This window comes from Hordeum vulgare, chromosome 4H (assembly GCF_904849725.1).
Source record: "Hordeum vulgare subsp. vulgare chromosome 4H, MorexV3_pseudomolecules_assembly, whole genome shotgun sequence".
In the NCBI taxonomy this organism is placed as follows: Eukaryota; Viridiplantae; Streptophyta; class Magnoliopsida; order Poales; family Poaceae; genus Hordeum; species Hordeum vulgare.
The window spans coordinates 514,106,230-514,132,269 of NC_058521.1; the positions used below are offsets into that span (position 1 = coordinate 514,106,230).

The following is a 26,040-nucleotide window of genomic DNA, read 5'->3' on the forward strand; positions in this document are numbered from 1 at the left end:
TTCATGGACAACATTACTTGTGAAAAATGATTGTGATATTTACACTACATTAGGAAATTTCAGCAAAAACTCAGTACTGCACCACAAATCCAGAACCTGTTTGGGTGGTTACATATGAACTTGAGAGCGGTTACATACTACAGATAACTAGCATGCCTAAACTATTTTCTCCGAGCCATGCTTTGGCAGCTTGTCTCGAGAGCTAATGTTAGCATGTCAGTGCAAAACTGGTCGTCTGGTTTCAACCATAGAGCCTGAAAGAAAAGCAGAGGTGAGAAAAATCCTAGCCCAACCACTTGTTAACAAAAGCATAATAAAACTGAGAAAATATGTGTTGGTTCCCATTTGAAGCATGTCTATTGTTCTAATGGTTACTTGTTACGGAACTGTGGATTATACACGAAGTGAAAACAAAATGGAAGATTTCAGAGCATATATTTTGCAGGGAAGTCATTTGTTGCCCTAACTTATTGGGTGATAATGCTTAATGAAAACATAAAAAGCTCACCTTGTGGTAGTAAGTTATGGCAGCTTCAAAATCATCCTGTAATATTAAAAAGAATATCATTAGAAGTAATATATATACATGGAAAATAAATTACTGTCATTACTTAAGCTCAAACACACAAAAGTGTCAAACTTGGACAAATGCTATTCGCAAAATAAATAAATAAAATGAAGGACACTATTCTCATCATTGGAACCATGAGTTTTCTTCTAAAAGAATATTGTTTCCCTACAAATATCAAGTGCACGTGTTGGTGTGTAACTCTAAACTCCTTCCTGCCTGATTGTTTCAGTTTGTTACAACAACAACAACAAAGCCTTTTGGGGCAGGCTAGAGGTGAAACCCATAAAATCCCGCAACCGACTCATGATCCTGGCACATAGATAGCAGCTTCCATGCACCCATGTTAATGGCTAGTGCTTTGGTGATACTCCACTCCTTCAAATCTCTCTTTACGGACTTCTCCCATGTCAAGTTCAGTCTACCCGACCTCCCATGTCAAGTTCGGTCTACCCCGACCTCCCATGTCAAGTTCGGTCTACGCTGAATATGCCCAAACCATCTCAGACGATGTCGGACAAGCTTCTCCTCAATCGGTGCTAACCCAACTCTATCCCGTATGTCATCATTTTAGACTCGGTCCTTCCTTGTGTGGCCACACATACATCTCAACATGCGCATCTCCGTCACACCTAACCGTTGAATATGTCGTCGCCTCTTAGTCGGCCAAACACTCAGCGCCATACAACATTGCGGGTTGAATCCCCGTCCTATAGAACTTGCCTTTTAGCTTTTGTGGCACTCTCTTGTCATAGAGAATGCTAGAAGCTTGGCGCCACTTCATCATCCGACTTTGATTCGATGATTCACGTGTTCATCAATGTCCCCATCCTTCTGCAACATTGACCCCAAATATCAAAAGGTGTCCTTCTCAGGCACCACCTGTCCATCAAGGCTAACCTCCTTCTCCTCTCATGTACTCCATTTTAGTTCTACTAAGTCTAAAACCTGTCGATTCCAAGGTTTGTCTTCATAGCTCTTAACTTCATGTTGACCCACATCCGACTATCATCGACTAGCACCACATCATCCACAAAGAGCATACATCAAGAGATATATCCTTGTACTCCCTCCGTTTCTTTTACTTTGCATATAAGATTTGGTCAAAGTCAAGCTAAACAAAGTTTGACCAAATTTATACAAAAAAATAACAATGTCTACAATGGTAAAGTTATACATTATGAAAGTTAATTTAATGATGCATCTAGTAATATTGATTTCGTATTGTGAATATTGATATATTTTTCTGTAAAGTTAGTCAAAGTTTACAAAGCTTGACTTTGACCAAATCTTATATGCAAACTAAAAAAACAGAGGGAGTATATCCTTGTGACCTCATCCATCACCAAGCCAAAAAGATAAGGGCTCAAATCTGACCCCTGGTGCAATCCTATTTTAGTTGGTAAGTCATCAGTGTCGCCATCACTTGTTCAAACACTTGTCACAACATTATCGTATATGTCCTTGATGAAGGTAATTTACTTTGTTGCGACTTTATGTTTCTCCAAGGCCCACCACATGACATTTTGTGGTATCTTATCATAGGCCTTCTCCAAGTCAATGAACACCATATGCATGTCCTTCTTTTATGTATCTCTCCATAAGTTGTCGTACCAAGAAAATGGCTTCCATGGTCGACCTACCACGCATGAAACCAAACTGATTTTTTGTCACCCTTGTCATTCTTCTTAAGAGGTGCTCAATGACTCTCCCATACCTTCATTGCATGGCTCATCAACTTAATTACACGGTAATTAGTACAACTCCAAGCATCCCCCTTCTTGAAGATTGGTACTAATATATTGTCTTCATTCTTGTGGCATTGCCTGAAAAATAAGGTTGAAAAGCATAGTTAGCCATACTATCGTTATGTCTCCTAGGCCTCTTCACACCTCAATGGGGATACAATCATGGCCCATCGCCTTGCTGCCTTTCATCCTTTTTAAAGCCTCCTTGACCTCGGACTCCTGGATTCACCGCACAAAATGCCTGTTGGTAAGGAGTCGTCCAGTTCAATGGTAGAGCTCTTATTCTCCCCGTTGAACAACTTATCGAAGTACTCCCGCCATTTATGCTTAATCTCCTCGTCCTTCACCATGAGTTGGCATGCTCCGTCCTTGATGCATTTGACTTGGTCAACGTCACTCGTCTTCCTCTCTTGGTTCTTGGCCGTCCTATAGTTGTCCCTTTCGCCTTATTTCGTGTCTAACCGCTGGTAGAGGTCATCATACGCCTGACCCCTTGCTTCACTCACAGCTCGCTTTGCAACCTTCTTTGCCATCTTATACTTCTCCATGTTGTCTGCACTCCTATCCAGGTATAGGCGTCTAAAACAATCTTCCTTCTCCTTAATAGCCTTCTTCTTCTGGACATCATCATTTCACCACCATGTATCTTTAACTACGCTTCTATTTACCCTAGACACTCCAAACTCCACTAAGGCCGCCGTACGAATGCAAGTCCACATCTTCATATCACAAGGAGTCCCCATCTTCATAATACAAGGAGAAAGCGGTGATGGCTCCGCTTCGTTCTAGCTCAGCCTGAACCCGCCACCCACCAGCCTCGCTACCATGTATCTTTAACTACGCTTCTATTTCCCCTGGACACTCCAAACTCCACTAAGGCCGCCGTACGAATGCAAGTCCACATCTTCATATCACAAGGAGTCCCCATCTTCATATCACAAGGAGAAAGCGGTGATGGCTCCGCTTCGTTCTAGCTCAGCCTGAACCCGCCACCCACCAGCCTCGCTACCGTCGACTCCCCGCCGATGGCCCTCCTCCCCCGAGCCCCTCCCCCCTCACCCCATAGCCTCCCCTGACGGACGCTCCCCCTCCGGCGACAGCGTCTCTTCCGAGGATGGGCGCTGGTTCCACTCGGAGGGTGAATCCTCCACACGCTCCTACAGCGAGGTAGTCCGCTCGCCGCTAACGCCACGGACAATCGCCCCTGTGCCACCTGGCCCCGTCGCCGCACCGGCAGCCGCTCTGGTGCCTACCACGGCCCCCGCTCTAAGGTGCACCGCGTCTTGAGTGCGGCCGCAGTCGATGCTGACGGGTTCCAGCAGCCACGCCGCAGGAATCGTCGTCATCTCCGTCATGCCCCGGCGCCAAGCCCCGCTCTGTTGTGGCAACGCAGCCCGTCGCCAGAGGAGGTCGCCGAGCTCTGCTTTCGATGCCTTGATACCCGCCATCGGGTCCGGGACTGCACCAACGACATCCGCTGCAGGCGATGTCTCATCTTCGACCATGACTCTCGCGGCTGCACGGACTTCCATCAGCGCTCCTCCAGCCGCTCCCGACTCTCCCCGCCCTACAGCCCCGCCACCACCTCCGCCCCCAGATCCGGTGGCGCATGTGGCCGCTGCAAAACCAGCGCGGGTCATCATGGCGCGCTCCGTCGAGATGAAGGAGGCGGAAGGGGTGCTCTCCCACGCGATGGTGGCGACCATCACGGGCAATAGGCCACAAGTGTCTTCCGATGACGTCGCCAAACGGTTGTGCAGCACGTTCGAGTTCCAGGAGGGCGATTTCTCCGTCCACGCTCACCATCCCGAGGATTTCATCATCATATTCGACTCCAGAGCATCAGTGGACCGCATGCATGGCAACCACTTCGTCAGTTGCCCGCGTTTTGCCTTGTCGCTCCGCTCATGGTGCAAGCTAGCCCATGCCGGCTGCGGTTGGTTTGAATACCGCGTCGAGTTGGAGCTCCACAGCATCCCCGCCCAGGCCTGGCACTTGGCGACGGCGTAGCACATATTGGGGCAAAGCGTATGGATTGAGCGCCTCCACCCGCAGACACGGTCTTCTGCTGACCTTGCAACGTTTCGGCTCACTAGACGTACCCACGACGCCGTCGGCATCCGACGCGCCGCCACGCTCGAGATCTTCGAGCAAATCCCTGCTCCCTCCAGCTCCTCCGCCCCGACAGTCCGCACCCTCACATACCCCATCACCATCGTCGTCGTGCGTACTGAGGTTAACCATGCTCATGCTCATCGCACTCATGGCGCCGCCCATGACGGGGATGGCAACGATGAAGCAGGCACTGGACACACTCCCGGTCCTGGCCCTGGCCCAGACCTTAGCCGCCAACGTTGTCGCGGCCGCAAGCGTCGTCGCTCCAACGAGAAGCCATCGGGACGCACCGATTGCATATCGATGGACTCCCTTGGCTGGCATGCCGACAGCCGCGCCGTGCGGGCCGACGGCGTCTCCATGGCCTCCTCGTGGGCGGGAGCACCCCCGCCCGTACGCAAGCCGAAAAGGGGGAAGCTGCCTTGGCCGGAGAAGCATGGGGCGCGTCGACGTCGTCATCGTTCCAAGGAAGGAAAAGCACGAACGACAGAAATGATACTTTTGGAGGAGGGCCCTACAACCTAAGCTGCATCAGGTACAGATGTGGGGTCCATTGGATATCCCCCGCTATCGGTTGCGTGTGTTGGTGGCTCCCCATTGGCGAAGAAGGCACCAGAACCATCCTGAGGCTTGAACTCCGCGTCGCCTGGCGTGCGTGAGGCCGCCTCTGGGGGATGCAGTCCTAGCTTGGCCAGACACAACCCTCCTCAGGATCCGAACGCTTTTGCATCTGCGAGCGAGGTGCCAGACTCTCAGCTGACTGGGCCCCCTCCTCCAGACAAAGACAACATCCTATCGGGACAAAGTGGTAATAACCAACCGTCAGCGCCTAACGCTGGTTTGGAGGCTTTTATGGACCGGTCCTCCGCGGCTGGGACAATTATGCCTGGTGCAAGCGCGCATATTTCGAATCTACCGCCGCACTCCGACGTTCCCGCTAACAACAACCAGCAGACTCCCGAAGCCGGGCCACGACCACAGCCCATGTAGCCCATCATGCTCCTTCAACGACCCAGGACGCAGGTGTCCACCCCGAATCGTGGCGAGCCAACACAGGACCCACGCTACCCTTGGCTAAGCCCAATGGGGATACGCAAGAGGCTACACCCGACCTCACCTCTCTGCGTGCTGCTGCTGGCCGATTTGCTTCCCCACCAATTACCCTACGCCGCTCCACGACTCGAGTCAACCCTGACCAGACCTAGACGTTGGGTGAATTCTTGGCTGCTGCAAACAAAGCAAATCGGAGCCACGCTACCCGCGCCCGGGAAAAGGCCGCGACGACCTTTGAACTTCACCCCTCGTCGGGAACGTTCAGCCTCCGCAGCGCGCTCGCCAACAACAGTGCCACCAACTGCTGAATGGCGGGCACAAGTTCAGATCCTTCATACGCCCGAAATCATGGACACCGACCAGAGGATTACAGCATCGGAGATGAAGACGTACGACGGCATCTTTGTCGCGGCCATCCCGCTCGCAGTCCTCTCAGCAATTGCCGCACTTGTAGATTGCGAGCTCCTGTTGACGTGGCGGCCCCGGCGGTGGTCTTCACACGCAGTGTCGCCGCTTGCGGGGGCTTAGGCCTTGTCTAGCTGCAATTTTTTACCGTCGATCTTCTTCATATGGATCACGGCCTTAAGATTGTTGTCTGGAACGTTCGTGGCCTAAACGCCCGTGCGTGAAGATTTGTTGTTCGCTCTTTGCTGACCTCCACTGATGCGGCCATCGTTTGTCTCCAGGAGACTAAAATGGCCTTGATATGCTCCTCCGTGATCCTGGACACGCTAGGTTCAGAGTTCGACGGCTACGTCTACCTGCCAGCAATCGACACAAGAGGCAGCATCCTCCTCGCCTGGAAGAGCAGGGTCGTGAATATCACGGACCCGAAATTCTCAACGAACGCGATTACCGCCAAGTTCTCCACGGCCTCTGCTACCCCCTGGTGGATGACGGTGGTTTATGGCCCGCAGGAGGACACGAAAAAGATAATGTTCCTTCAAGAGTTGCGCGACATCCGAAGTGCTTGCCAGGGACCTTGGATGCTTTGCAGAGATATCAATCTAGTCTACCGCGATGAAGACAAGAACAATGGCGACCTCCATAGACGAATGATGGGCAGATTCCGAAGGCTGATCAATGATCTCGCGTTGAAAGAAGTTTACCTAAATGGGCGCCGGTACACATGGTCGAACGAGCAGTCACCCCCCACCCTTGTGCATCTAGACAAAGTGCTCTGCACTTCCGATTGAGAGGAAGCCCATGCTGCCTGCAACCTTCGATGTCTTGCATCGATGGTCTCGCGCCATAGCCCATTGTTCCTGGACTACGCTCCGGTTCCGGCTGCACATCGGCGTTTTCATTTTGAGGACCTATGGTTGCGCATGGATGGCTTCCACGCGACAGTGGACTCGGCTTGGACGTCAGTGCAAAACGCCGACCCCTTTCGCTGGCTGATGCTTTGATTGCAAGCCACAGCACGAAAATTGACAAGCTGGAGTTCCCGATCTATAGGACACATTAAGCATAAGATGGCAATCTCGCGTGAACTGCCATCACACTTTGACAAGGCTCAGGAAGACCGGCAGCTGACACCACATGAAGATTGGCTCCGTAAACAACTCAAGATCGCCTACCTCGACTTCGCCTATATGGAGCACACTTTCGCTCACCAGCGCCCACGGATTGCCGGGCTGAAGGATGGCGACCCCCGGCAATGCTCCTTCAGAAGGTAGAAGAATAGGATCTTTGGTCTAAACGTGGATGGCCAGATGGTCACCAATCACGAGCACATGGCTGAAGCGGCATTCACGCATTATGATACACTGTTGGGCACCAATTTTGATCGTGATTGCACGTTGGACTTGTCGGAGCTGATCACGCCCATTAACCAGGCAGACTTCGATGCCCCCTTTAGCGTCGAAGAGATTTTAGAGGCGATCAAACGGCTACCTGCGTAGCCCGGGCCGGACGGCTTCACCGTAGAATTTTTGTGAGCCTGCTGGAGCACGGTACGGCAAGACTTTGTTGACTTCTTCCAACAGCCTATGAGATGAGGGCTCGTGGCTTTAGCAGCCTCAACCAAGCGCTGATCACCATGGTGCCAAAACGCGCGAACGCTGAATGACTACCGGCCAATAAGCCTTATTCACCTGGTAGCCAAGATATTCGCCAAAGTGCTCTCTTTACGACTCGCCCCCAAGCTGGGCAGTCTTGTCAGCCGGAGCCAAAATGCATTCATCGCACGGAGAAGCCTACACGACAACTTCGTCCTGGTCAAGCAATCGGCCCGGCTTCTTCACTAGTTGGGTGCACCACGAGTCTTGCTCAAACTAGACCTTGCGCGTGCATTCAACTCCTTGGCTTGGCCCTTCCTCCTGGACACCCTACGCCAATATGGCTTTCGAAACAGGTTCATGGAGTGGATCACTATCCTCCTCTCATTGGCGAGCACACGAGTACTGATGAACGGCCAACCGGGCCCACCTATTTGGCATCGGAAGGGACTCCGACAAGGTGACCCCGTTTCACCACAACTCTTTGTGTTTGTTGTCGACATCCTGGGCAGGGTCATCAAGCGTGCTATTGACATGGGGGTCATGGCGCAGCTGCACCCAAGGCGTTCCATTCCCACAGTGCCCCTGTACGCGAATGACGTGGTGTTATTCTGTCAATGCTCGGCCAGCGACATCATCGCCGTGCGTGAAATTTTGGCACTCTTCTGTCGTGCCTTTGGTCTGATGGTTAACTACGCCAAGAGCTTTGCCTTGTTGCTGCACTGTGACGCGAACAAGGCAACGACAGCGCTGGCACTTCTAGGCTGATCCATGGTCAACCTGCCGATCACCTACCTCAAGATCCCACTCACAATAGGCCGGCCAACTGCAGCCTCTAGTTGACGGGCCGGTCGGCTCCCCGCCTGGAAGGCCAACCTAATGAACGAAGTTGTGCGGCTTGCGCTAGTGAAGTCTGTGTTGAGTGCCATTCCAGTACATCAACTTCTAGCCTATACGCCGCCAAGAAGACGCTTCCTCAAATCGAGAAGATTGAGCGAGGATTCTTGTGGATTGGTCGCGCTGCTGCTAACGGCAGCCACTGCCACGTCAACTGGCGCCGCGTCTGTCGGCCCATATCACACGGAGGCTTGGGAGTTCAGGACCTGGAGCGCGTTGGACTCGCTCTACGACTACGATGGCTATGGTTCTCACGCACTGACCATGAGCGCGCTTGGAGTGACCTGGACCTACAATTCTCTGCCGAGGAACGAGCGCTATTCTTCGCGTCCTCTACGATGGCCATCGGGGATGGATCAATAGCATATTTCTGGGAAGACCGTTGGATCAATGGGCAGTCCATACATGAAATCGCCCCGGCCCTTTACGCCTGCATACCCAAGCGTCGCCGCAAGACCCGGACTGTTGCCAATGGGTTGCAAGGACAGAACTGGACTAGAGACATCCACAGGATCCTGGGCATACACGAGATCAGCCAGTACATCCGTATATGGCTGGCGATCGAGCACATCACGCTCTCAGACACCCCCAACCAGGTAGGTGGAGATGGACAGCCTCAGGTACCTACTCTGCTAGCTCCTGCTACCTCGCCACATTCCAGGGACCCACGACGTGTTTCTCGTGGAAACTCATTTGGAAGAATTGGGCGCCGCCACGAGTGAAGTTCTTCCACTTGTTGGCCAACCAGGACAGGTGTTGGACGGCTGATCGCCTCGCTAGACGAGGTCTCTAGCATCAGCTGCGATGCCCACTCTGCGACCAAGCCCCCGAGATGATGCGCCACCTCCTCCTGGAATGCCCCTTCGCCAGGCAGACTTGGTATGAAATCCTCTCCAGGCTATGGATGACCACCGCGGGACCAAACCACGAAGATACTCTCATGGACTGGTGGTTGCATGACAAACAAAACACACCGACACGGATGCGTAAAGGCCTAGCATCCATTGCCCTATTGACACCATGGATGATCTGGAAGCAGCGCAACGAATGCATCTTCGATGGCGCCCAACCACTGGTTCAGACCCTGGTCTCCAAGATCAAGGATGAAGCCGAGCAATGGGCTCTAGCTGGTGCCCGTGGCCTAAGTTTCATCATGCCATCCACCTGGGATGTGCATTAGTTTTAGCATTCTTCATTTGTACTTGACCTCCTAGGAGGATTGTATCCAGACTCTACCTCTTCAATGCAATGAAACGCAAAGGTCCTTTGCATTTTCTCAAAAAAAGTCCCCATCTTCATCCACGAATTGTCAGCATCACTTCCTTCCTCCCAAAGGCCCTCTTTATTGACCCTCTCCTTGAATGTCTGAGCTACCACCACTTCGTTCTAGCGACTTTGGCATGCTTATCCCTCTGGACACGAATCTGAAAGCGGAAGTCAGCCACCACGAGCTTACGATGAGGGACAACACTCCCTCCAGGTATCAACTTACAATCTAGACACACACGCACGCATGTCTTCTCTTCTCGAGAGGATGAAATCAATCTGGCTAGAATGTTGACCATTATTAAAAGTCACTAGATGTGATTCTGCCTTTTAAAAAGGGTGTTAGCTACGATCATGTCGTAGGCTAAAGCAAAGCTTAAGACATCTTCTCCTTCTTGATTCTTAATTCTTGATGACATAGCCAAAGCCCCCATACACCCCTTCAGAACATGTGTTAGATGTACCCACGTGGCCATTGAGGTCTTCTCCTATGAAGAGCTTTTGGCAAATCAATACTCTCCTAACAATGTCCTCCAGGCCTTACCAGAACTCCCTCTTGGTGTTCTCATTGTGGCCTACTTGCAGGGCATACGCACCAATCACAATGAGAACTAAGTCCCGAACTACCGGCTTGACCCAGATAATCCGGTCTCCCAATCTCTTGACGTCTACCACACCATACTTGAGGCTCTTGAAGTCGGTATCCTCCACCTCATTCGCTTTTTGTCCCCTCCATTTGATTTCTTGGACGCAAAGAATATCGACACCTCTCCTCATTGTTGTATCAACTAGCCCCGAAGCTTACCTGACAAGGACCCTACGTTCCAGCTACCTAAGTGGATCCTCCTAGGCCAGTTTGTTAGTGAGCTTAAATTACAACCAAGCCTGCGCCAAAATAGTGATTGAAACCAAGTACCCCAGCATTCTCAAGTTCTTACAAATGGCATCATGTGATGATGGACTGGTCCACCGTCAAATCTAATCATTGGCACTCGGTAGAGAAGAGTCGGGGTACACTGAGGTACATGTATCTCGAAGTATCCCTGGTATTTTTAACTAAGAAAGAATAGGATTGCTATTTCTAAGTCACCCAAGAAATAACTAGTTATTTCTAGTTCCAAGTTGAACAAATTCTGTACAGCTTCAAAATGTGCAACTACTCGATTTCTATTAGATAAAAAATCAACTCTCAAGATCATCGACTTGGAAAAAAGAATTTATAGACTAACTTAAAAGACACTACCAGTTACAGCACAAGCCCAAGCCAGACGTAAACATTAGAAAGGCCCCTATCGAAAGCACAGCGTCAACCCAACTTGATTGTGTTCCCTTCCCCCACCCCCTCATTCCCCTCTCTCCAACACCCTTTACTCGACGAATCCCTGTAAAGTTTTCTTTTGGAAATACAATGTTCCTGTAGCTATATCGCACATTGGTGCAGAACCATATGGCTGCATATGAACTTAAGTTTTCAAGTTTCAACATTATGGATATAAAACAATTATTCATGAGCAAAGCGATATGATTCATAACATAGTGCATCTTGATAATATGATAATTAGGAGGATATCATTGCAGTAGAAATAACATTCTACAAAACGATAAATTAAAGAGGATCAGGGAAATACCATAAGTTGGTAAGTATAAGCAAGACCAGAAAATGCACTCAGAGTTTTTGTTGGAAAAGTGAGCGCCTTTTCATAATATGATATTGCTTTTTCATATTGCCTGTTGAAACAATAGTGTTAGTTGGGAAATAACATGATCTCTTTTTTTAAGACATTTTTATCAGAGCTAATAAAAAGTACCAGTCTTCCTAGTTAAACTAATCCGCGCACAACAAGAAAGAAAATACCAATCATGTAGTTTATCCAAAAGAAAAGCTCATATAGGTGAGAATATGACAATATGTTGGGCAATATGTATGTGTTGTAAATTAAGTTATGATAAGGTTCATTTTGGCTCTACAACGATACCACAGATTTATATGCACTCATGCATAGTCAAGTAATAGCTCCAAAAATAATTTGCTCATTTATTTTATCACGGTAAGGCCCTCTTTGGATTGTAGAAATTTTGTAGGAACTTCATGGGCTTCTGATCCCTTAGAATTTTTCCTACGGATTGCCTTTGGATCAAAGGAATGGTGACACCCGAATTCTTCCGAATGGATTCCTATGCCTCAATTCCATAGGAATTTGAACATCCACTCCAACCTCTTTTTAAGACTCAACCGCATAGGATTGGGACATTTTTCCTGAGTTCCATCCAAACGACTATTCCTGTAGGGTTTTTTTATGTTTAGTAATCCTCTGTTTTACACTGCCAAACCTGTCAGATTCCTATATTTTTCCTATTCCTGTGTTTCACAATCCTGCGTTCCCAAAGAGGCCCTAAGAAGTTTACAGAGCAACTGCTGATGCCTCAACAAAATACAACACTTCATTTTATATGTCCTTGCACTTTTCTGTTCACATGCATATAATGACAATGATCAGTTAGGCATGTAAATGTGATTGGCCTTGGAAAGTCTCTAGTTCAGCTAGCATAAACAGGTTAGAAGCCAATGAATTTATAGACTAAAACATAACAATTGGATGCAGCTTCTTCACTTACTTCAGTTTCCGCAGTGCGTGTCCAAGATTCACCATTGTTGGTTCCCACATTTCATTCGAGGAGGATGAAGTATGAGTCAGTGTTAACTCAAACCACTGAACTGCATTTTGATACCTAAACATGAAAAAAATAGCATTATCAAGTCCCAAGAGCAACAAAAACATAAAAATACTGACATTACTCTGTTACTTTCTATCCAATCCAATAAAATGAAATAGCATAAGCCTGTTGAATGGAGAAGTGCATGAGAACGAGGAAAACAATATTTGTCACAGATCATGTGTATGAAATTTCTTAAATCTAAATGCGAGCATGAACGGGCTGGGGGGTTGCCCCATTTCAAACATGCTCTGCGCATAAGGCTCCATGCTGAATCAAGAATTTTGTTCAAAATGCACGTAAAAGTGTTCAAAATTTCGACGGACTGCTTAAAAAAGCATTATCTACATCATGGCCAAAATCATTAAGACTTTTTAACAAGTAACAACTTCCTGTTTGGTGTATTTCGCGATGTCCCGGAGATCTGTGATGAATGCATTTTTTGCCACTGCTTTAACATGACATTTTTGTAGTAAACTTTAAGCCTCACACTAGGGAAGCTGTTCTTGGGGCAAACTGTCTAGAGTTAAAGTGAAGCATTTGGTGAGTACATCATACTCCCTCCGTCCCAAAATTCTTGTCTTAGATTTCTCTAGATCTGAATGTATCTAGTCACGTTTTAGTACTTTGATACGTTCATTTCTAGATAAACCTATGACAAGAATTTTGGGACGGAGGAAGTACTAGAATAAGAAAAGCCTTCAGAACAGAGAAGTTCTCTTACTCTTTCATATTATAAGCTACAACGCCCAGCTCGTTATATATAAGTGGATCAGATGGACAAATGGACTTTGCTTGCATGAAGAACTGCAGCACAGAAACAAAATTGAATCGATAAGAAATGGCAACCAAAAAAACTTTGCTTTTTGCAAACAAGCTTATAGAGGTAAGTGCAAGGTGCAAGCTAGCGGTGGCAGTAAATGGTGCATGGAATTAACAGTATTGACTACAAGAATTTCAGATCTTAGATTTCAACTTAGGGGTTGAAGTGGCAGAGCTGCTGAAATGAACGATGCTTGAGCACAAGCAAAAATCAGATACATGGAGTCATTAATTCCTGGTTGGATGTCCACCTGATTCAAATTCAACTTGCTTAAAATTTTGGGCATGAACTCACTGCATTTATGAGGACATTATATTCAGTAGCCAGCAGGACAGGTACCATGCCGTTCCACTTTACACTACCTGCTTGGAGTCTACATACCCATATACAAAAGAAATCAGGCATACAAGATTGTGAATATGGACAGCTTCGTTGTGTTTAAAGGGTAAGTATCATAAGGAACCCAAATTGGGTGTAAACTTTGTGGAAACCATGAGTGAATGTTATGAAAAAAATGTAGATAACAGGACCGCAAAGGAGCATCCATAGCCACATAAAACTTTCAAGTCAAGCTCATCACATGTAACTTTTTCTAAATCGGATTTAAGTAGACACGTTTTAGTGTGTTTGTTCACTCGTTTCAATCCATATGTAGTCATACTGAAATATCCAAAACATCTTATAATAGTGAACAGAGGGAAGTAGAAGATATGAAAAAGGTGTTGTGCAAGAAAAGGATGAATCAGTACTCATGCAAATTAAAAATCTTCTTTCTAGCATTCGGATGTGATTGATCTTGATCTTGAAATTTTCCTGGAAATAGAATATGGCCTCTCCTATATCTATAGAGAATGATAAATGTTTCGAAATTCCACACGTTTCAATGTAGCTTGCACTCCATTTGGGTTCCCAACTGATGTCTTCCCACGTTTAAATGATATAGCTAAGTTAGTACTCCCTCCGTCCCAAAATAAGTGTCTTGGTTTTAGTTTAAATTTGAACTAAAACACCACAACGCTTACTTTGGGATGGAGGGAGTACTAAATAAGTAAATAGGTCCGCTAGAAAATAATGCAAATACTAGTTACTCTAGAAATAGCAGCTAGGGAAGTAAGCAGCTAGGGGAGTAAGCCAGTTCACAAACCAACTAATCTATGTATACTATATACTCTGCAGCTTCAGAAAATAACACTCTCTTGTTCAGCTCGCCCTCTCTGCCTCCATCTCAAGTCTGGTTCTAACACTGCAAATATAGTTCTCATCGTGACAAGGACATATCAGGTGCACCAAGCCAACTGATGCACAGAGTACACCCATTGACTCTCAATCCGTTGGATTCAGGAAAGATGAACCGAGTCCGTTGGCTGCTGCCATTTTTACAACAAGAACTTATCAAAATCAACCAGCTGTCCATCTTGTTGGGATTTGGTTGTCATCATACTTGCAAAAGAAACCTTGTATTTAATCTAACCGAATCCAGTCCAACTTATCTAAGTTTCATCTAGAGATGAGGTGGACCGCAGGTTGAGTTTCATGAAATACAAGATTCATTTTGCAAATATGACACTAGCGCCCATATCTTCATTCAATGGCTGAAGAGTCACAAGTGGGCCCAGTAGTACACAAGTTAGGTCTGTGCACTAGTTATGATCTCTCACCATGAGCTACAAGTATCACTTCCTTGAACAATATGATCGCTCACTATCTGTCAGCATGCCAAGAATCCAAATTGATGTATTTGACCAACAGCAATCAGCATTTGAAATCTCCATTTGCCTAAATGTATTTTTCCAACAGTTATCGGCATTAAACCCTACAGTTTCCGTGAAACTATGGAAGTATCAATGTAAATGGGAAAAATATTAGGGCAGAAACGCTAGCTCAAGGTGTGTTACTCTATTACAATAGAGTTCTGCAAGCAAATTTAAACTCCTAAGCAACCTCAAATATACCTGCTCCGCAAGTTTGAAATTATGCATTCGCACGTATTGCATACCCATGTATAAAGCTGGGAGATGACATCTGAAATGTAAATCAAAATGAAAGTAGTAAGATAGAAGCTACAAAAACAAGTAGAGTGTAGATTACTAAGCAAAATAAGAGATACTTAGAGGATCCGCCTGCTAGTGCCTATAAGTAGACTCTAAAGTAGACAAATTAGCTTTCGCTCTATTTACCCCTCCTAGCTTCTGTAGCACATCCCTTAGCACCACCTATAGGTCCGAAGGAGTCGGATAACAATTCATAAATTATATTTAGCATTAGGTGCCAAGCTTAGCGATGGTGTTTTTATCTTAGCATCTACCACATCCCTTAGCACTAATTATAGCCAATTTCTCTCACTTCTAGTGTTTTCTACTGTCAGGGAAGTAGGGATGCAAATGCTCTTACACCCCAAAATAAAAGGTAGGAACTAACCAACAATTCTCATAATCAATATCTAGATAGCATTGTGTTTTGTAAATATAGAAGAGCTTGTCACACGTCCCGCAAAAAAAACATGATTTCAGAATAAAAAAGAAAAACATCCATGACATAATTCAACAGATGAGAGAAGTTCAACACGGTCTACAGTTGAGTAATCAAAATACAAGATGAACTGTGTGAGTAATCACTAGTTGCATTGTATGAGATAAATGTTGGCATGTTGCCTGGCAGAAGCCAAGAATAGTAAGTTAGCACAAAGTATACAGATTTCAACTAAAGCAGAATAATATTCTTCAATGGAGTACAGCAGAATAAGAAGGGGGGGGGGGGGTATTTGATCTTTAGATCAGCAGTTACTTTGGCATGTCAAATCAAATAAAGTAAAGGGGTTACTGACCCAGGAAATAGTCTAGCTGCTGTCCTAAATGCAGCCATTGCCTGGTCACCCTCCTCTTGAGCAGCATAAGCAATACCAGTACCAATCCAAGCAGGAGGGAATGTGCCATCTAACCCTGTAGCTTTGCTGATAGGGACACATATATTAGTGTAGAGTACATTTGCTAACTTTTGAGGGCACAATTGAATATCCCAAAACATATCCTGAATTATCTGAAGAAATGGGAGCATTATGTCTATTCTTCTAATCAAGAAAAACAAGAGAAAGAACAAAGAAAGTGCCAGAGTTCTTCCAGCCATAAAAAATATTCTCTCTGTAAACAAATGTATGACGTATAGTGACCTAAAACGTCTTACATAGTGACCTAAAACGTCTTACAAGAGTGCAGAGGGGAAAAAATGAAGAATAACAAAGCTTCAAATGAAGACAGTGATGACAGCTTTACAGGACAATATGCTTACCCAAAGTATCTCCTTGCTTGATCATACTTCTTAATGCAGTAGTAATAGCACCCCACAGCAAACCAGGAGATAGCCCTGCAGATGGTTCAGAAAATAAATTAGAAATATATGCTTTATGTTAGGAAATATGCAACTTGTATTTCCAGGAGGCCATAGGCCAGTATATATACATGTACAGGTGTGTAATATGCAGAAAACCCCTTATACAATAGGGTAAATACGAAAGGTTACATGGCTACATATATAGTACTCTAACACCCCCTTCAAACTCATGGTGGATTAACAACACTGAGTTTGAAGAGATAGAAGCCATGCTGTGCTCTAGTCTGGGCCTTCGTTAGAAAATCCGCCAACTATAACTCGGAAGGCACATACTGAAGAGCAATAACCTGATCCTGCACACCAGCACGCACATAGAAAGCATCAACACCAATATGCTTGGTGAGCTCATGCTTCACAGGATCACGCACAATGTTAATAGCACATGTACTGTCAGATAAGAGCAGAGTAGGTGTAGTGACAGAAACAACAAAATCCTAAAGTAACCACCGTAACCAAGTCACCTCTGCCGTCAAAAGAGCCATAGCTCGCAACTCAGCCTCTGCACTCGAACGGGGAACTGTGGTTTGTTTCTTCGTCTTCCAGGCAATGAGAGAACCACCAAGAAAAACACACTAAACAGAAAGTGAGCGGCGATCTGAAGGATCGCTAGCCCACATAGCATCCGAATAGGCCTGAAGTTGTAAAGAACTGGAGCAAGGAAAGAATAGACGGTGAGAGATCGTGCCCAGAAGATATCGGAGAACACGAAGGAGGTGACTATAGTGAACCGAGGTGGGAGCAGAGACAAACTGACTCAGAATATGAACCAGATAAGAGATATCCGGACGAGTGACAACTAGATAGACAAGACTGCCGATAACGCGTCGGATCAGGCAGGGGGTCACCATCAATATCACGGAGGTGAACATTGAGCTCCATGGGAGTCTCAACAATGCGCTCGTCAGTAAGAGCAGCACGAGCAAGAAGATCCTGGATATAATTTTCCTGGGATATAAAAAAGCCATCAGAGGTAGAAGAGACTTCAATTCCAAGCAAGTAGCGAAGAGGTCCAAGATCGGATATAAGATACTGCTCACTAAGACGGGCCTTTACAAAAGCAATATACTCGGGGTCGTCACCAGTGATGATCATGTCATCAACATAAAGAAGAAGAGACGGACCACGAGGAGGAAGGTGGACAGACAATACCAGATCATGAGCACTTGCTGAAAAACCAGCAGCAATCACAACAGAGGCAAAACGCTCAAACCAGACGCAGGGGCTTGCTTAAGGCCATAGAGAGAGCGACGAAGACGACATACCATGCCATCAGGAACAGAATACCCAGGTGGTGGCTGCATGTACACCTCCTCACGCAGCTCACCATTAAGAAAGGCATTCTTAACATCAAGCTGAGATACAAACCAGTGGCGTGCAGAGGCCACGGCAAGAAGTGTACGAATAGTGGTCATATGGGCCACAGGAGCAAAAGTCTCGTCGTAATCACGACCATGCTCCTGCTGAAAGCCACGAGCCACAAGACGAGTTTTGTAACGCTCAAGAAAACCATCGGAGCGAGTCTTAACCTTGTAGACCCACTTACAATTGATGGGACGGACACCAGGAGGAAGAGAAACAAGATCTCATGTACCAGTGCGTTCAAGAGCAACAATCTCCTCTGCCATCGCAAACTGTCATTCAGGATGAACAACAGCCTCACGATAAGAAGTCGGCTCAAGAACAGCAGCACCAGCGGTGGGAAATCCAAGGCGATCAACAGGCGGACGAGGACGAGGACGCAAGCCATAGGTAGGCTGAGACAAGGAGGACGACACATCCGCAGAGGCATCCACATTACGTGAACGACGAGTGAAATACTAAGGAAAAGATGGAAGAATACAAGGAGGAACCGCCAAGGTAGAATCGGGGGGTGGAGACGAAGAAGTCAACGGAGATGAAGGTGCAGAATCCGGTGACATGCTAGGTGAGGAAACCGTGGGAGATGGTGGCGGCAAATTGGCAAGAGGTGCAGAAGCAGAGGTAGTGGAACGAATAGACAAAGGCTCGATCGGGGTGATAGGTGTGTCAGGAAAAGTGAGGAAAGAGATATCCTCCACTGAAAAGGTCGAGGAAGATGGGCGCGGGTAGAAGGGACGAGACTCATAAAAAGTCACATCCCGAGAAATACGCATCCGACGACCGATAGGATCCCAACAACGATAACCCTTATGCTCATCACTATAGCCTAAGAAGACACACTCAACAGACTAAGCGGTCAGTTTAGTGCATTCTCGAGGGGCAAGAAGAACATAGCAAACACAACCAAACAAACGAAGTATTGTATAATCGAGAGAACGATCAAAAAGACGCTCGAAAGGAACACCACCTTGTAGAGCAACGGACGGTTGTAGATTGATGAAGTAAGTGGAGGTGGAGATGGCCTCAGCCCAAAAATGAGACGGGAGAGAGGCGGCAATCATCAATGCACGAGCCGTCTCAAGAAGGTGGCGATGCTTGCACTCAGCCACGCCATTCTGAGTGTGAGCACCAGGACAAGAGAACTGAGGAAGAGTCCCTTGCTCAGCAAGAACACCACGCAACATCTTAGAAATATACTCGCCAACGGAGTCAGCACGAAACAAACGAATGGGCGAAGAGAATTGATTGCGAACCATGGCAGCAAAGCGCTTATATATAGATAAAACTTCACTGCGAGAAGTCATAAAGTATAGCCAAGTGTAACGAGAGAAATCATCTATGAAAATAATATAGAATCGATGACCCCCTTTCGAAGCGAAGGGAGCCGGTCCCCATACATCGGAGTGGAATAAATCAGAAAGACAGTAGGACGCTGACTCACTGGTAGGATAAGGTAACTGAATCTGTTTACCAAGCCGACAACCCTGACACTCTAAAGAGACATCTCCTGAGACAGACCCAGAAGGCCTCGACAAACTAAAGACGACAAACGAGAACCACAAAGATGACCAAGTCGATGATGCCACTGCTGGAAGGAGCCGATAGCTGAAGCGACAGAAGCGGATGAACTGGCGATGGTGGTGGCAGCGGAAGGAACATGAAGCCAGTCAAGCTCCCAAAGACCCTGAGAGTCACGGCAGCGAGGGCCAGCCCCAACCAAAGTGTGTGTTCGATGATCCTGAACAGAACAAAGAGTCAACGTCAAGGATGACGCGACAATCAAAATCGGTAAGTTGACCAGCAGAAAAAAGATTCATGGTAAGTCAAGGAACATGAGCAACATCAGGAACAGAATAAGAGGGCGCGGCAAGATTGCCTCGACTAGCAACAGGATGAGGAGTACCATCAGCAGTGAGTACATGAACAAGAAAATCAAGTGGTCGAAGAGAGGACAAATTGGAAGAATGAGAAGACATATGAAAAGAAGCTCCGGAGTCCAAAACACACGAGGATGTACCTGACTGCGTAGAAGGTGTTGGTTGCTCAGTGCGGGAAGCATCAGTCACAGAACCTGCAGTACCCGTCGAAGAACCTGAAGCAGCAAGGAGACGCTTAAGCCTCAAAATATCCTGCTCAGTCAAGGCCGTGGCAGACGATGTCGAAGGAGAGTTCCCTGAAGATGATGACCGCGCCTTACACAGGTTCGCTTCTTCTGGAAGCACTAAGACTCAACATGCCCATCCATATTGCAGTAGCCGCAATGAGGACGGGAACGACCCTGACCACCTCTAGGAGTAGGCAAGAGCGGTGGAGCACTGGAGCGGGATGGAGCCGGTGCAGCAGGCGGTATAGCAGGAACTCGAGCAGCAAGCACAGAGGGAACCTCAAGTAACCCTCACAGCATGAATCTCAGAAAGCGCCTCCATGAGGGAGATACGTCCACGAGCAAACAACTGAGCACGTCGGGGCTCAAACTCCTTACGAAGCCGAGACAAGAATTCATAGACACGATGAAACTCCAAATCAGCCCGCACAGCCTAACAACACTGACAAGTACGACAACCAGCAGTGCAGAGAGAATCAAGCTGACGCTAGATAGCAAAACTTTGTGCATAGAAATCATCAACAGTGGAGTCACCCTGTTGACGAGCATGCTCCTGACGGACCACAAAGAGGTATAAGGCATCACCAGAGGGCTCATAGCGCTGACGGAGACGGGTCCACATCTCAAATATAGTAGGAAGGCCCAAAAACTCAAGAGGCAAACTGAGGCACAACACTAGCAATGAGAACAACTGCAGCACGAGCATCGTCATCAAGCCGTTGGGTGTAAACAGACATAGCACCATGATACGCCTGAAGAGCCTCCTCATAAGTCAAAAACTGCTCATCATAAGCACGAACAGCGGCCTCATAAGCAAGTTTAGTTGCATCCTTCGCGGCCAGATTAGCATCCGCACGAAGAACCAGTGACTTTGGCGGAGTGGGTGCCACAGGAAGAACCAGACGTGGTGGGCAACGGACCTCGCTAGAAAGAACACCCCACAGATGTATGCCACGCATATGAGTGCGCATAAAGCCAACAAACTCGATGTAGTTAGTGCCATCAAAAATCACAGGACAACGAGGAACGGCAACATAACCCAATGCAGCAAACATTTTTTTAGGAAATATGCAGCTCTCCCGGCGGCAGCAGAGTTCACGAGAACCAGCAGAGAGCAGGGGCGGGATCAGGCGAGACCACGGAGAGCGGCAACTGGCAACAAGGGCCGGCGAGATCCGGCGAGGGGCGCAAGTCCGGCGAGATCCAGCTGCTGGCAGAGGATGCCGACGGGATCTGGCGAGGGGCTGTGGGATCGGGCGGGCGATGGGATCCAGCAGGGTGGAACGAAGACGGCGGCGGCAGAGAACGACGAGATCCGGCCGAGGACGGCGGGATCCGGCAGAGGACGGCAGGATCCGGCGACTTCGGTCGAGGGGCTTCGATCTGGAGCGGCTTCGAGTGAGACGCAGGGACAGCGGCTTCGAGCGAGACCCAGGCACCCAACGACAGTGTCTTCGAGCGAGAGAGAGAGGGCCCGACGGCTGCGCTCCTCGATCCAGACGAAGAGAAAAGCAGCGGTGACAGGAAGATCAATAGCACGAGTTGCAGCGTGCAAAAAATTGACCTAGCTCTAATACCATGTTAGGAAATATGCAACTTGTATTTCCAGGAGGCCATAGGCCAGTATATATACATGTACAGGTGTGTAATATGCAGAAAACCCCTTATACAATCGGGTAAATACGAAAGGTTACATGGCTACATATATAGTACTCTTAACACTTTACACATGGTTGACTACAAGCTACCAGTATAATATATCATGATGTTTAAGATACTGTAGAAAGATGCATAAATTGTATACAAATATCATTATATGGCTCAAACTGTTTGATACGCAATGAAGTGTTGAGTTTGTCTTATGGGATCATGTAGAACAAATTCTAATATATAGTTGCTCGGTCAATTATTAAGGTAAATACTCACTTTTGAGGATAGTCCTTAACTAAATTGCATGACAAGAGATAAAGATCATTGGAATGCCCAAGCTCCATAGCAGCAGCCAAATGCACTAATGTGCTTTTTAAATGAAACGGATCTCTTTCAAGTAAACTGAAAAAACATTATCATGAGAATGTTAAATCAACGTTAGTCGAGGAAACAAAAATGAAACAGGAATGTTAACAAACTTACACAGATGTGAGCTCAAAACATTTTTGGTATTCTCCACTCTGATGGTAGTATTCAGCTTTGCAAGCCAAAACATCGATGTTATTTTTCATCATTTGACCAGAACTTGAAGAAATACAAATACTGCTAGATCCGCGTTCAAGTTCCTTGAATTTTGCTTCCACTACATATTCTTTTTCATGCTAAAAGGCAGTAAAAGAAACCAAGACCAACAAAAATGTCAATAAAGACGTAGAAGACTGGTTGTATATTCAGGTGCAATGCATGGTATGCTATAATTATTCAACTGGATACCTTCCTAATCAAACATGAGTAGAATGCTGACAGCCACCCGTCTTCTTTCCCGAATTTCAGAGAGGCCAATAACTCAGATTCTGAAATATAAAGCAGCATCATACTTTGGTTTCAATAAGGTGACAACTAAGAGGAAGTTGCAGGTAAATTTTGTTCCTCTATAAACTAGCCAAGTGATGAGTGATGACAGTAGACATAAGATGATCAACAGACATATCCCCAAAGGATGCACTTGACACTTAACAGACAGAAGAATGGACCGATTTTGTCAAGCTTATCTAGTTAATACATATCCAGCATTTTCCAACCCATACATACTTACAATGATGAGAGCACTGAGTGCACAACTTTACCAAAAGAAAAAATAATGCAAACAAGCATCAAATGAACGCAGTCCATATTTGAAAAGCAATGCAAGACATAAAACTAGCATGCGGGATAAGCAAACCTCAGATAGACTCCAAAACAAGAACGAAAAGGCTGATTTGACCTTTCAAAGCTTACCTTCCTCGCATGTTAACATGTAGTTATCAACAAGGCATTCAAGAGCCTGACAAGTGTATTACAAAACAGTGAGGATTATACCAAATGAAGATAACATAGGACATAAAATTTCAATGGATGATTAATGGTGTTTTAGTTTGCTGGAAAGATGAATAACATATGAGGGTGTAACAGAATTTTCACAGCAAGTTGCAGAATCATACGACTATGACCCACGTCCATGATATTCTGAAATCAGATTCAGGGCATAAAAGGTTGGGTATTGTCCTATGGCACTTTATTTGCAATGCTAGAAAGCGCATAGTCCCTAGGGCCATAGCTGACTCAGCGCATCAGGCCCATAAGAAGGTTCAGATAACCAACTAGACATGTTGAGGCAAATACAAAACCCATAGAATGGTTCAAAAAATCAGGTTCATGGCATGTACTCGTAGATACTGAATTTGGCATTCAAATACAATTAAGGTACAGGTATTTTTCATATGTGGTATTAATTATAAGGGACAATTCATTTAATCAACAAAGCTAACAAGCATCAGAATATCTTATCTTTATGAAGTCAGATGATTCCTCTCACCTCATAACATAATGGATCAACTTTAACTGCTGCCTTGTACCTGACATAACAGCAGACGGGGTCACTACATCTGCTTAACCAAACTATCACTCAACTTAAAAGGTGCACAAAAAAAGAAAAACTTGAAAGAAATGAATCGCCAATAATGCTGAACACACTGGAAGTGGTTATGCTGTTTTGGAATATACACAAGCAGTTTAATGGAAGTTGCTCAATTCACCATTGCCGAGCAAGATCACGATTATCCAGTGCTTCATACGCCTTGCCACGTAAGAAACATATAGCTGATTTGATCTGGAAAAGCACAGAGTCAAAATAATAAGAAACCGTGAAAGCAATTATTCAGAGAGAAATAGAAGAAAAGCCACACATTGATCTCGTGATCTTCTGCATCCTTATCAAAATATATGTCACTGCCATCATCCTGATCAAGAACATTGCCATGTTCGTCAACTTTGGCATCCCCGAGCATCATCAAACACTGGTGCCATTCTTTCAACTCCTCCTGACCAATAAAGAAGATGTGAGCCATACAGCAGATGAAAACATAAAGGGCAAATCATGTCGCTAAGTTAGTAAACTAAAATGATGAAGAAGAAAAAGAAACATCACAGAGACTTTATCTTTCTGTAACAGGCAATAAAGCATTGTTTATAAATCATAAATTAGACAATGTTTTACAAGATGGTGAAGCTTAAGTGCAGTCATGGTGCCACAATTTGGAGATATAAATCAGACTAAGTGACTAATTACAAGGAGGTATTTCGATCCTTTCCCCATAGGGCATCCAATTTCTATCCTAAGTTGCTGCAGGGAGACAGATCAAGTCAACAGTTAAAAACAAATTAGGGCATTCTATACAAGCCAGAAACAGAACCACTAAATGTAGCCACTAGGGGGGCACCTGTGTAACAAAATGCCCAAATCAGACTCAAACACCTCCGGCGGAAAGCAGAACAAGATAATTTTGCCGAATGCTTGAAAATGCCCGCGAGGTATTCGGCCAAAATTTAACTATGTAGGTTCGCCTGACAAAAAATCAGGTCAAACAAACAACGGATATGAAAGCCCGAACGCGCGGACACGCCCATCCAAACAAAAAAAAGGAAAACAGGGGAAGGGGGAACTGGATTTAATCGTGACGCACGCAACGCGTTCGACGAAATGCGGGAGTGGAACAAGATAGAAAAAAAGGGGCGGGGGGCGGAGTAGAGCTCACGAGGCACTTGGCGGCGAGGAACCGGAAGCGCAGATCGCGAAGGAGGCGGGAGTTGTTGAGCACGTGGAGAGCGCGGCGGAAGTGGCGGCCGAGGAAGAGCGCCTGGGCGAGCATGTAGACGTCGGCGGGGTCGCCCGTGGCCGCGGCCACCTTGTCCGCGAGGAAGATGGCGGACGTGTAGAGGTGCTTCCCGACGCTGTCCCGCACCACCCCGCGCAGCCGCTCCACCGCCTCCTCCCTCATGTCCGCCTCGGCGTCGGCGTCGCCCTCGCCCTCTCTCCTCCTCCGCTTGGGATTCGGCGCTGCGGCTGTGGCCGGGGCTCGGGATGGGGGCGCGGCTGCGGGGGAAGAGGAGGGAGGGAAACCGAATTTTGTATCCAACATTCGAACTAGGGTTCGCAAGTGTGGTTCCTTAAAAGAGAATGGAGGATTGGTCTTGAAAAGAAAATTGAACAATTCGTATTTATATTTTTGGCTGATGAAGGCAAAGGAACAAAAAGAAGGAGATCGACGGGAACGGCCAGAAGCTCGGGACTAGCCGCGGGTTTGTTGACAAGGTCAGATCCGAATGGATTCGTTCCTCGTCGATTTAGAACTAGAGTAGTAGAGTACAAGTCAAAAAAAATGTAAATTTGAGCAGTAACGGAAAACTTGTGTGTCTTTTTGACTCCGGGGAGAAATCCCCAATTGTATATACTCTTATTTTTTAAAAGAAGTTTGAGCTAGTATTTTGGGACGTGCTCCCTGCTACGCGTCAGTCCACCGATCTTTTAAAAAAATCAGTCCGGTCGCGAGCCATCACATCTCACGTCATCGAATGACTAAGCGTTGTACTTCACATTGCAACTCGGTAGTGTTTCGGAATTTTTTTCAAATAAAGACCGTGTTGCAGGAACTTTTAAAACATGGGTCATGTTGTAGATTTTTTTACAACAAGATACTTTTAGCAATTATTTTTTTGCAACAAGATCAATGTTTCACAAAAGTATCTGCGGATCGTTGTCGTGCCCGTCGCTATTGCAGCAAGAGCCTTGTTGCAATTTTTTCTGCAACTCAGATCTTGTTGTAAGAAAACATTCTCCCTTTGACCGTTGCATAGGTCGATTTCGACGAGTATTGGCGGCAACCTACGGTACGCGTTACGCGGTACGTGATGTCTACTACGTAACCTTCTTCTTGTAGACGTCGTTGGGCCTCCAAGTGCAAAGGTTTGTAGGACAGTAGCAATTTTCCCTCAAGTGGGTGACCTAAGGTTTATTAATCCGCATGAGGCGTAGGATG

General features: G+C 46.5%; 1 protein-coding gene across 1 annotated transcript; it reads right to left on the reverse strand.

The window, feature by feature from the left end:
• On the reverse strand, positions 1–25,282 carry LOC123449209 (anaphase-promoting complex subunit 6). The gene is made up of 16 exons (XM_045126346.1): positions 24,760–25,282; positions 23,911–24,045; positions 23,761–23,834; positions 23,541–23,580; positions 22,964–23,009; positions 22,460–22,539; positions 22,169–22,347; positions 21,962–22,087; positions 16,471–16,545; positions 16,010–16,135; positions 15,138–15,207; positions 13,087–13,169; positions 12,264–12,377; positions 11,276–11,375; positions 509–544; positions 1–254 (listed from the first exon to the last, which is right to left on the reverse strand). The coding sequence occupies exons 1-16, from the start codon at positions 25,141–25,143 to the stop codon at positions 162–164; spliced, it is 1,761 nt and encodes a 586-aa protein (XP_044982281.1). The 5' UTR covers positions 25,144–25,282; the 3' UTR covers positions 1–161.
• Between the last annotated feature and the right edge of the window lie 758 nt (positions 25,283–26,040).

Excerpts from the sequence above, each read along its gene's own strand:
- LOC123449209 (XM_045126346.1), bottom strand. The coding sequence starts at position 25,143 with ATGTTGGATACAAAATTCGGTTTCCCTCCCTCCTCTTCCCCCGCAGCC. Across the intron at positions 23,581-23,760 it reads CGTGATCTTGCTCGGCAATG|GTACAAGGCAGCAGTTAAAG; the intron begins GTGAATTGAGCA and ends CTGTTATGTCAG. Across the intron at positions 13,170-15,137 it reads ATTTCAAACTTGCGGAGCAG|TTCTTCATGCAAGCAAAGTC; the intron begins GTATATTTGAGG and ends TCTGTGCTGCAG.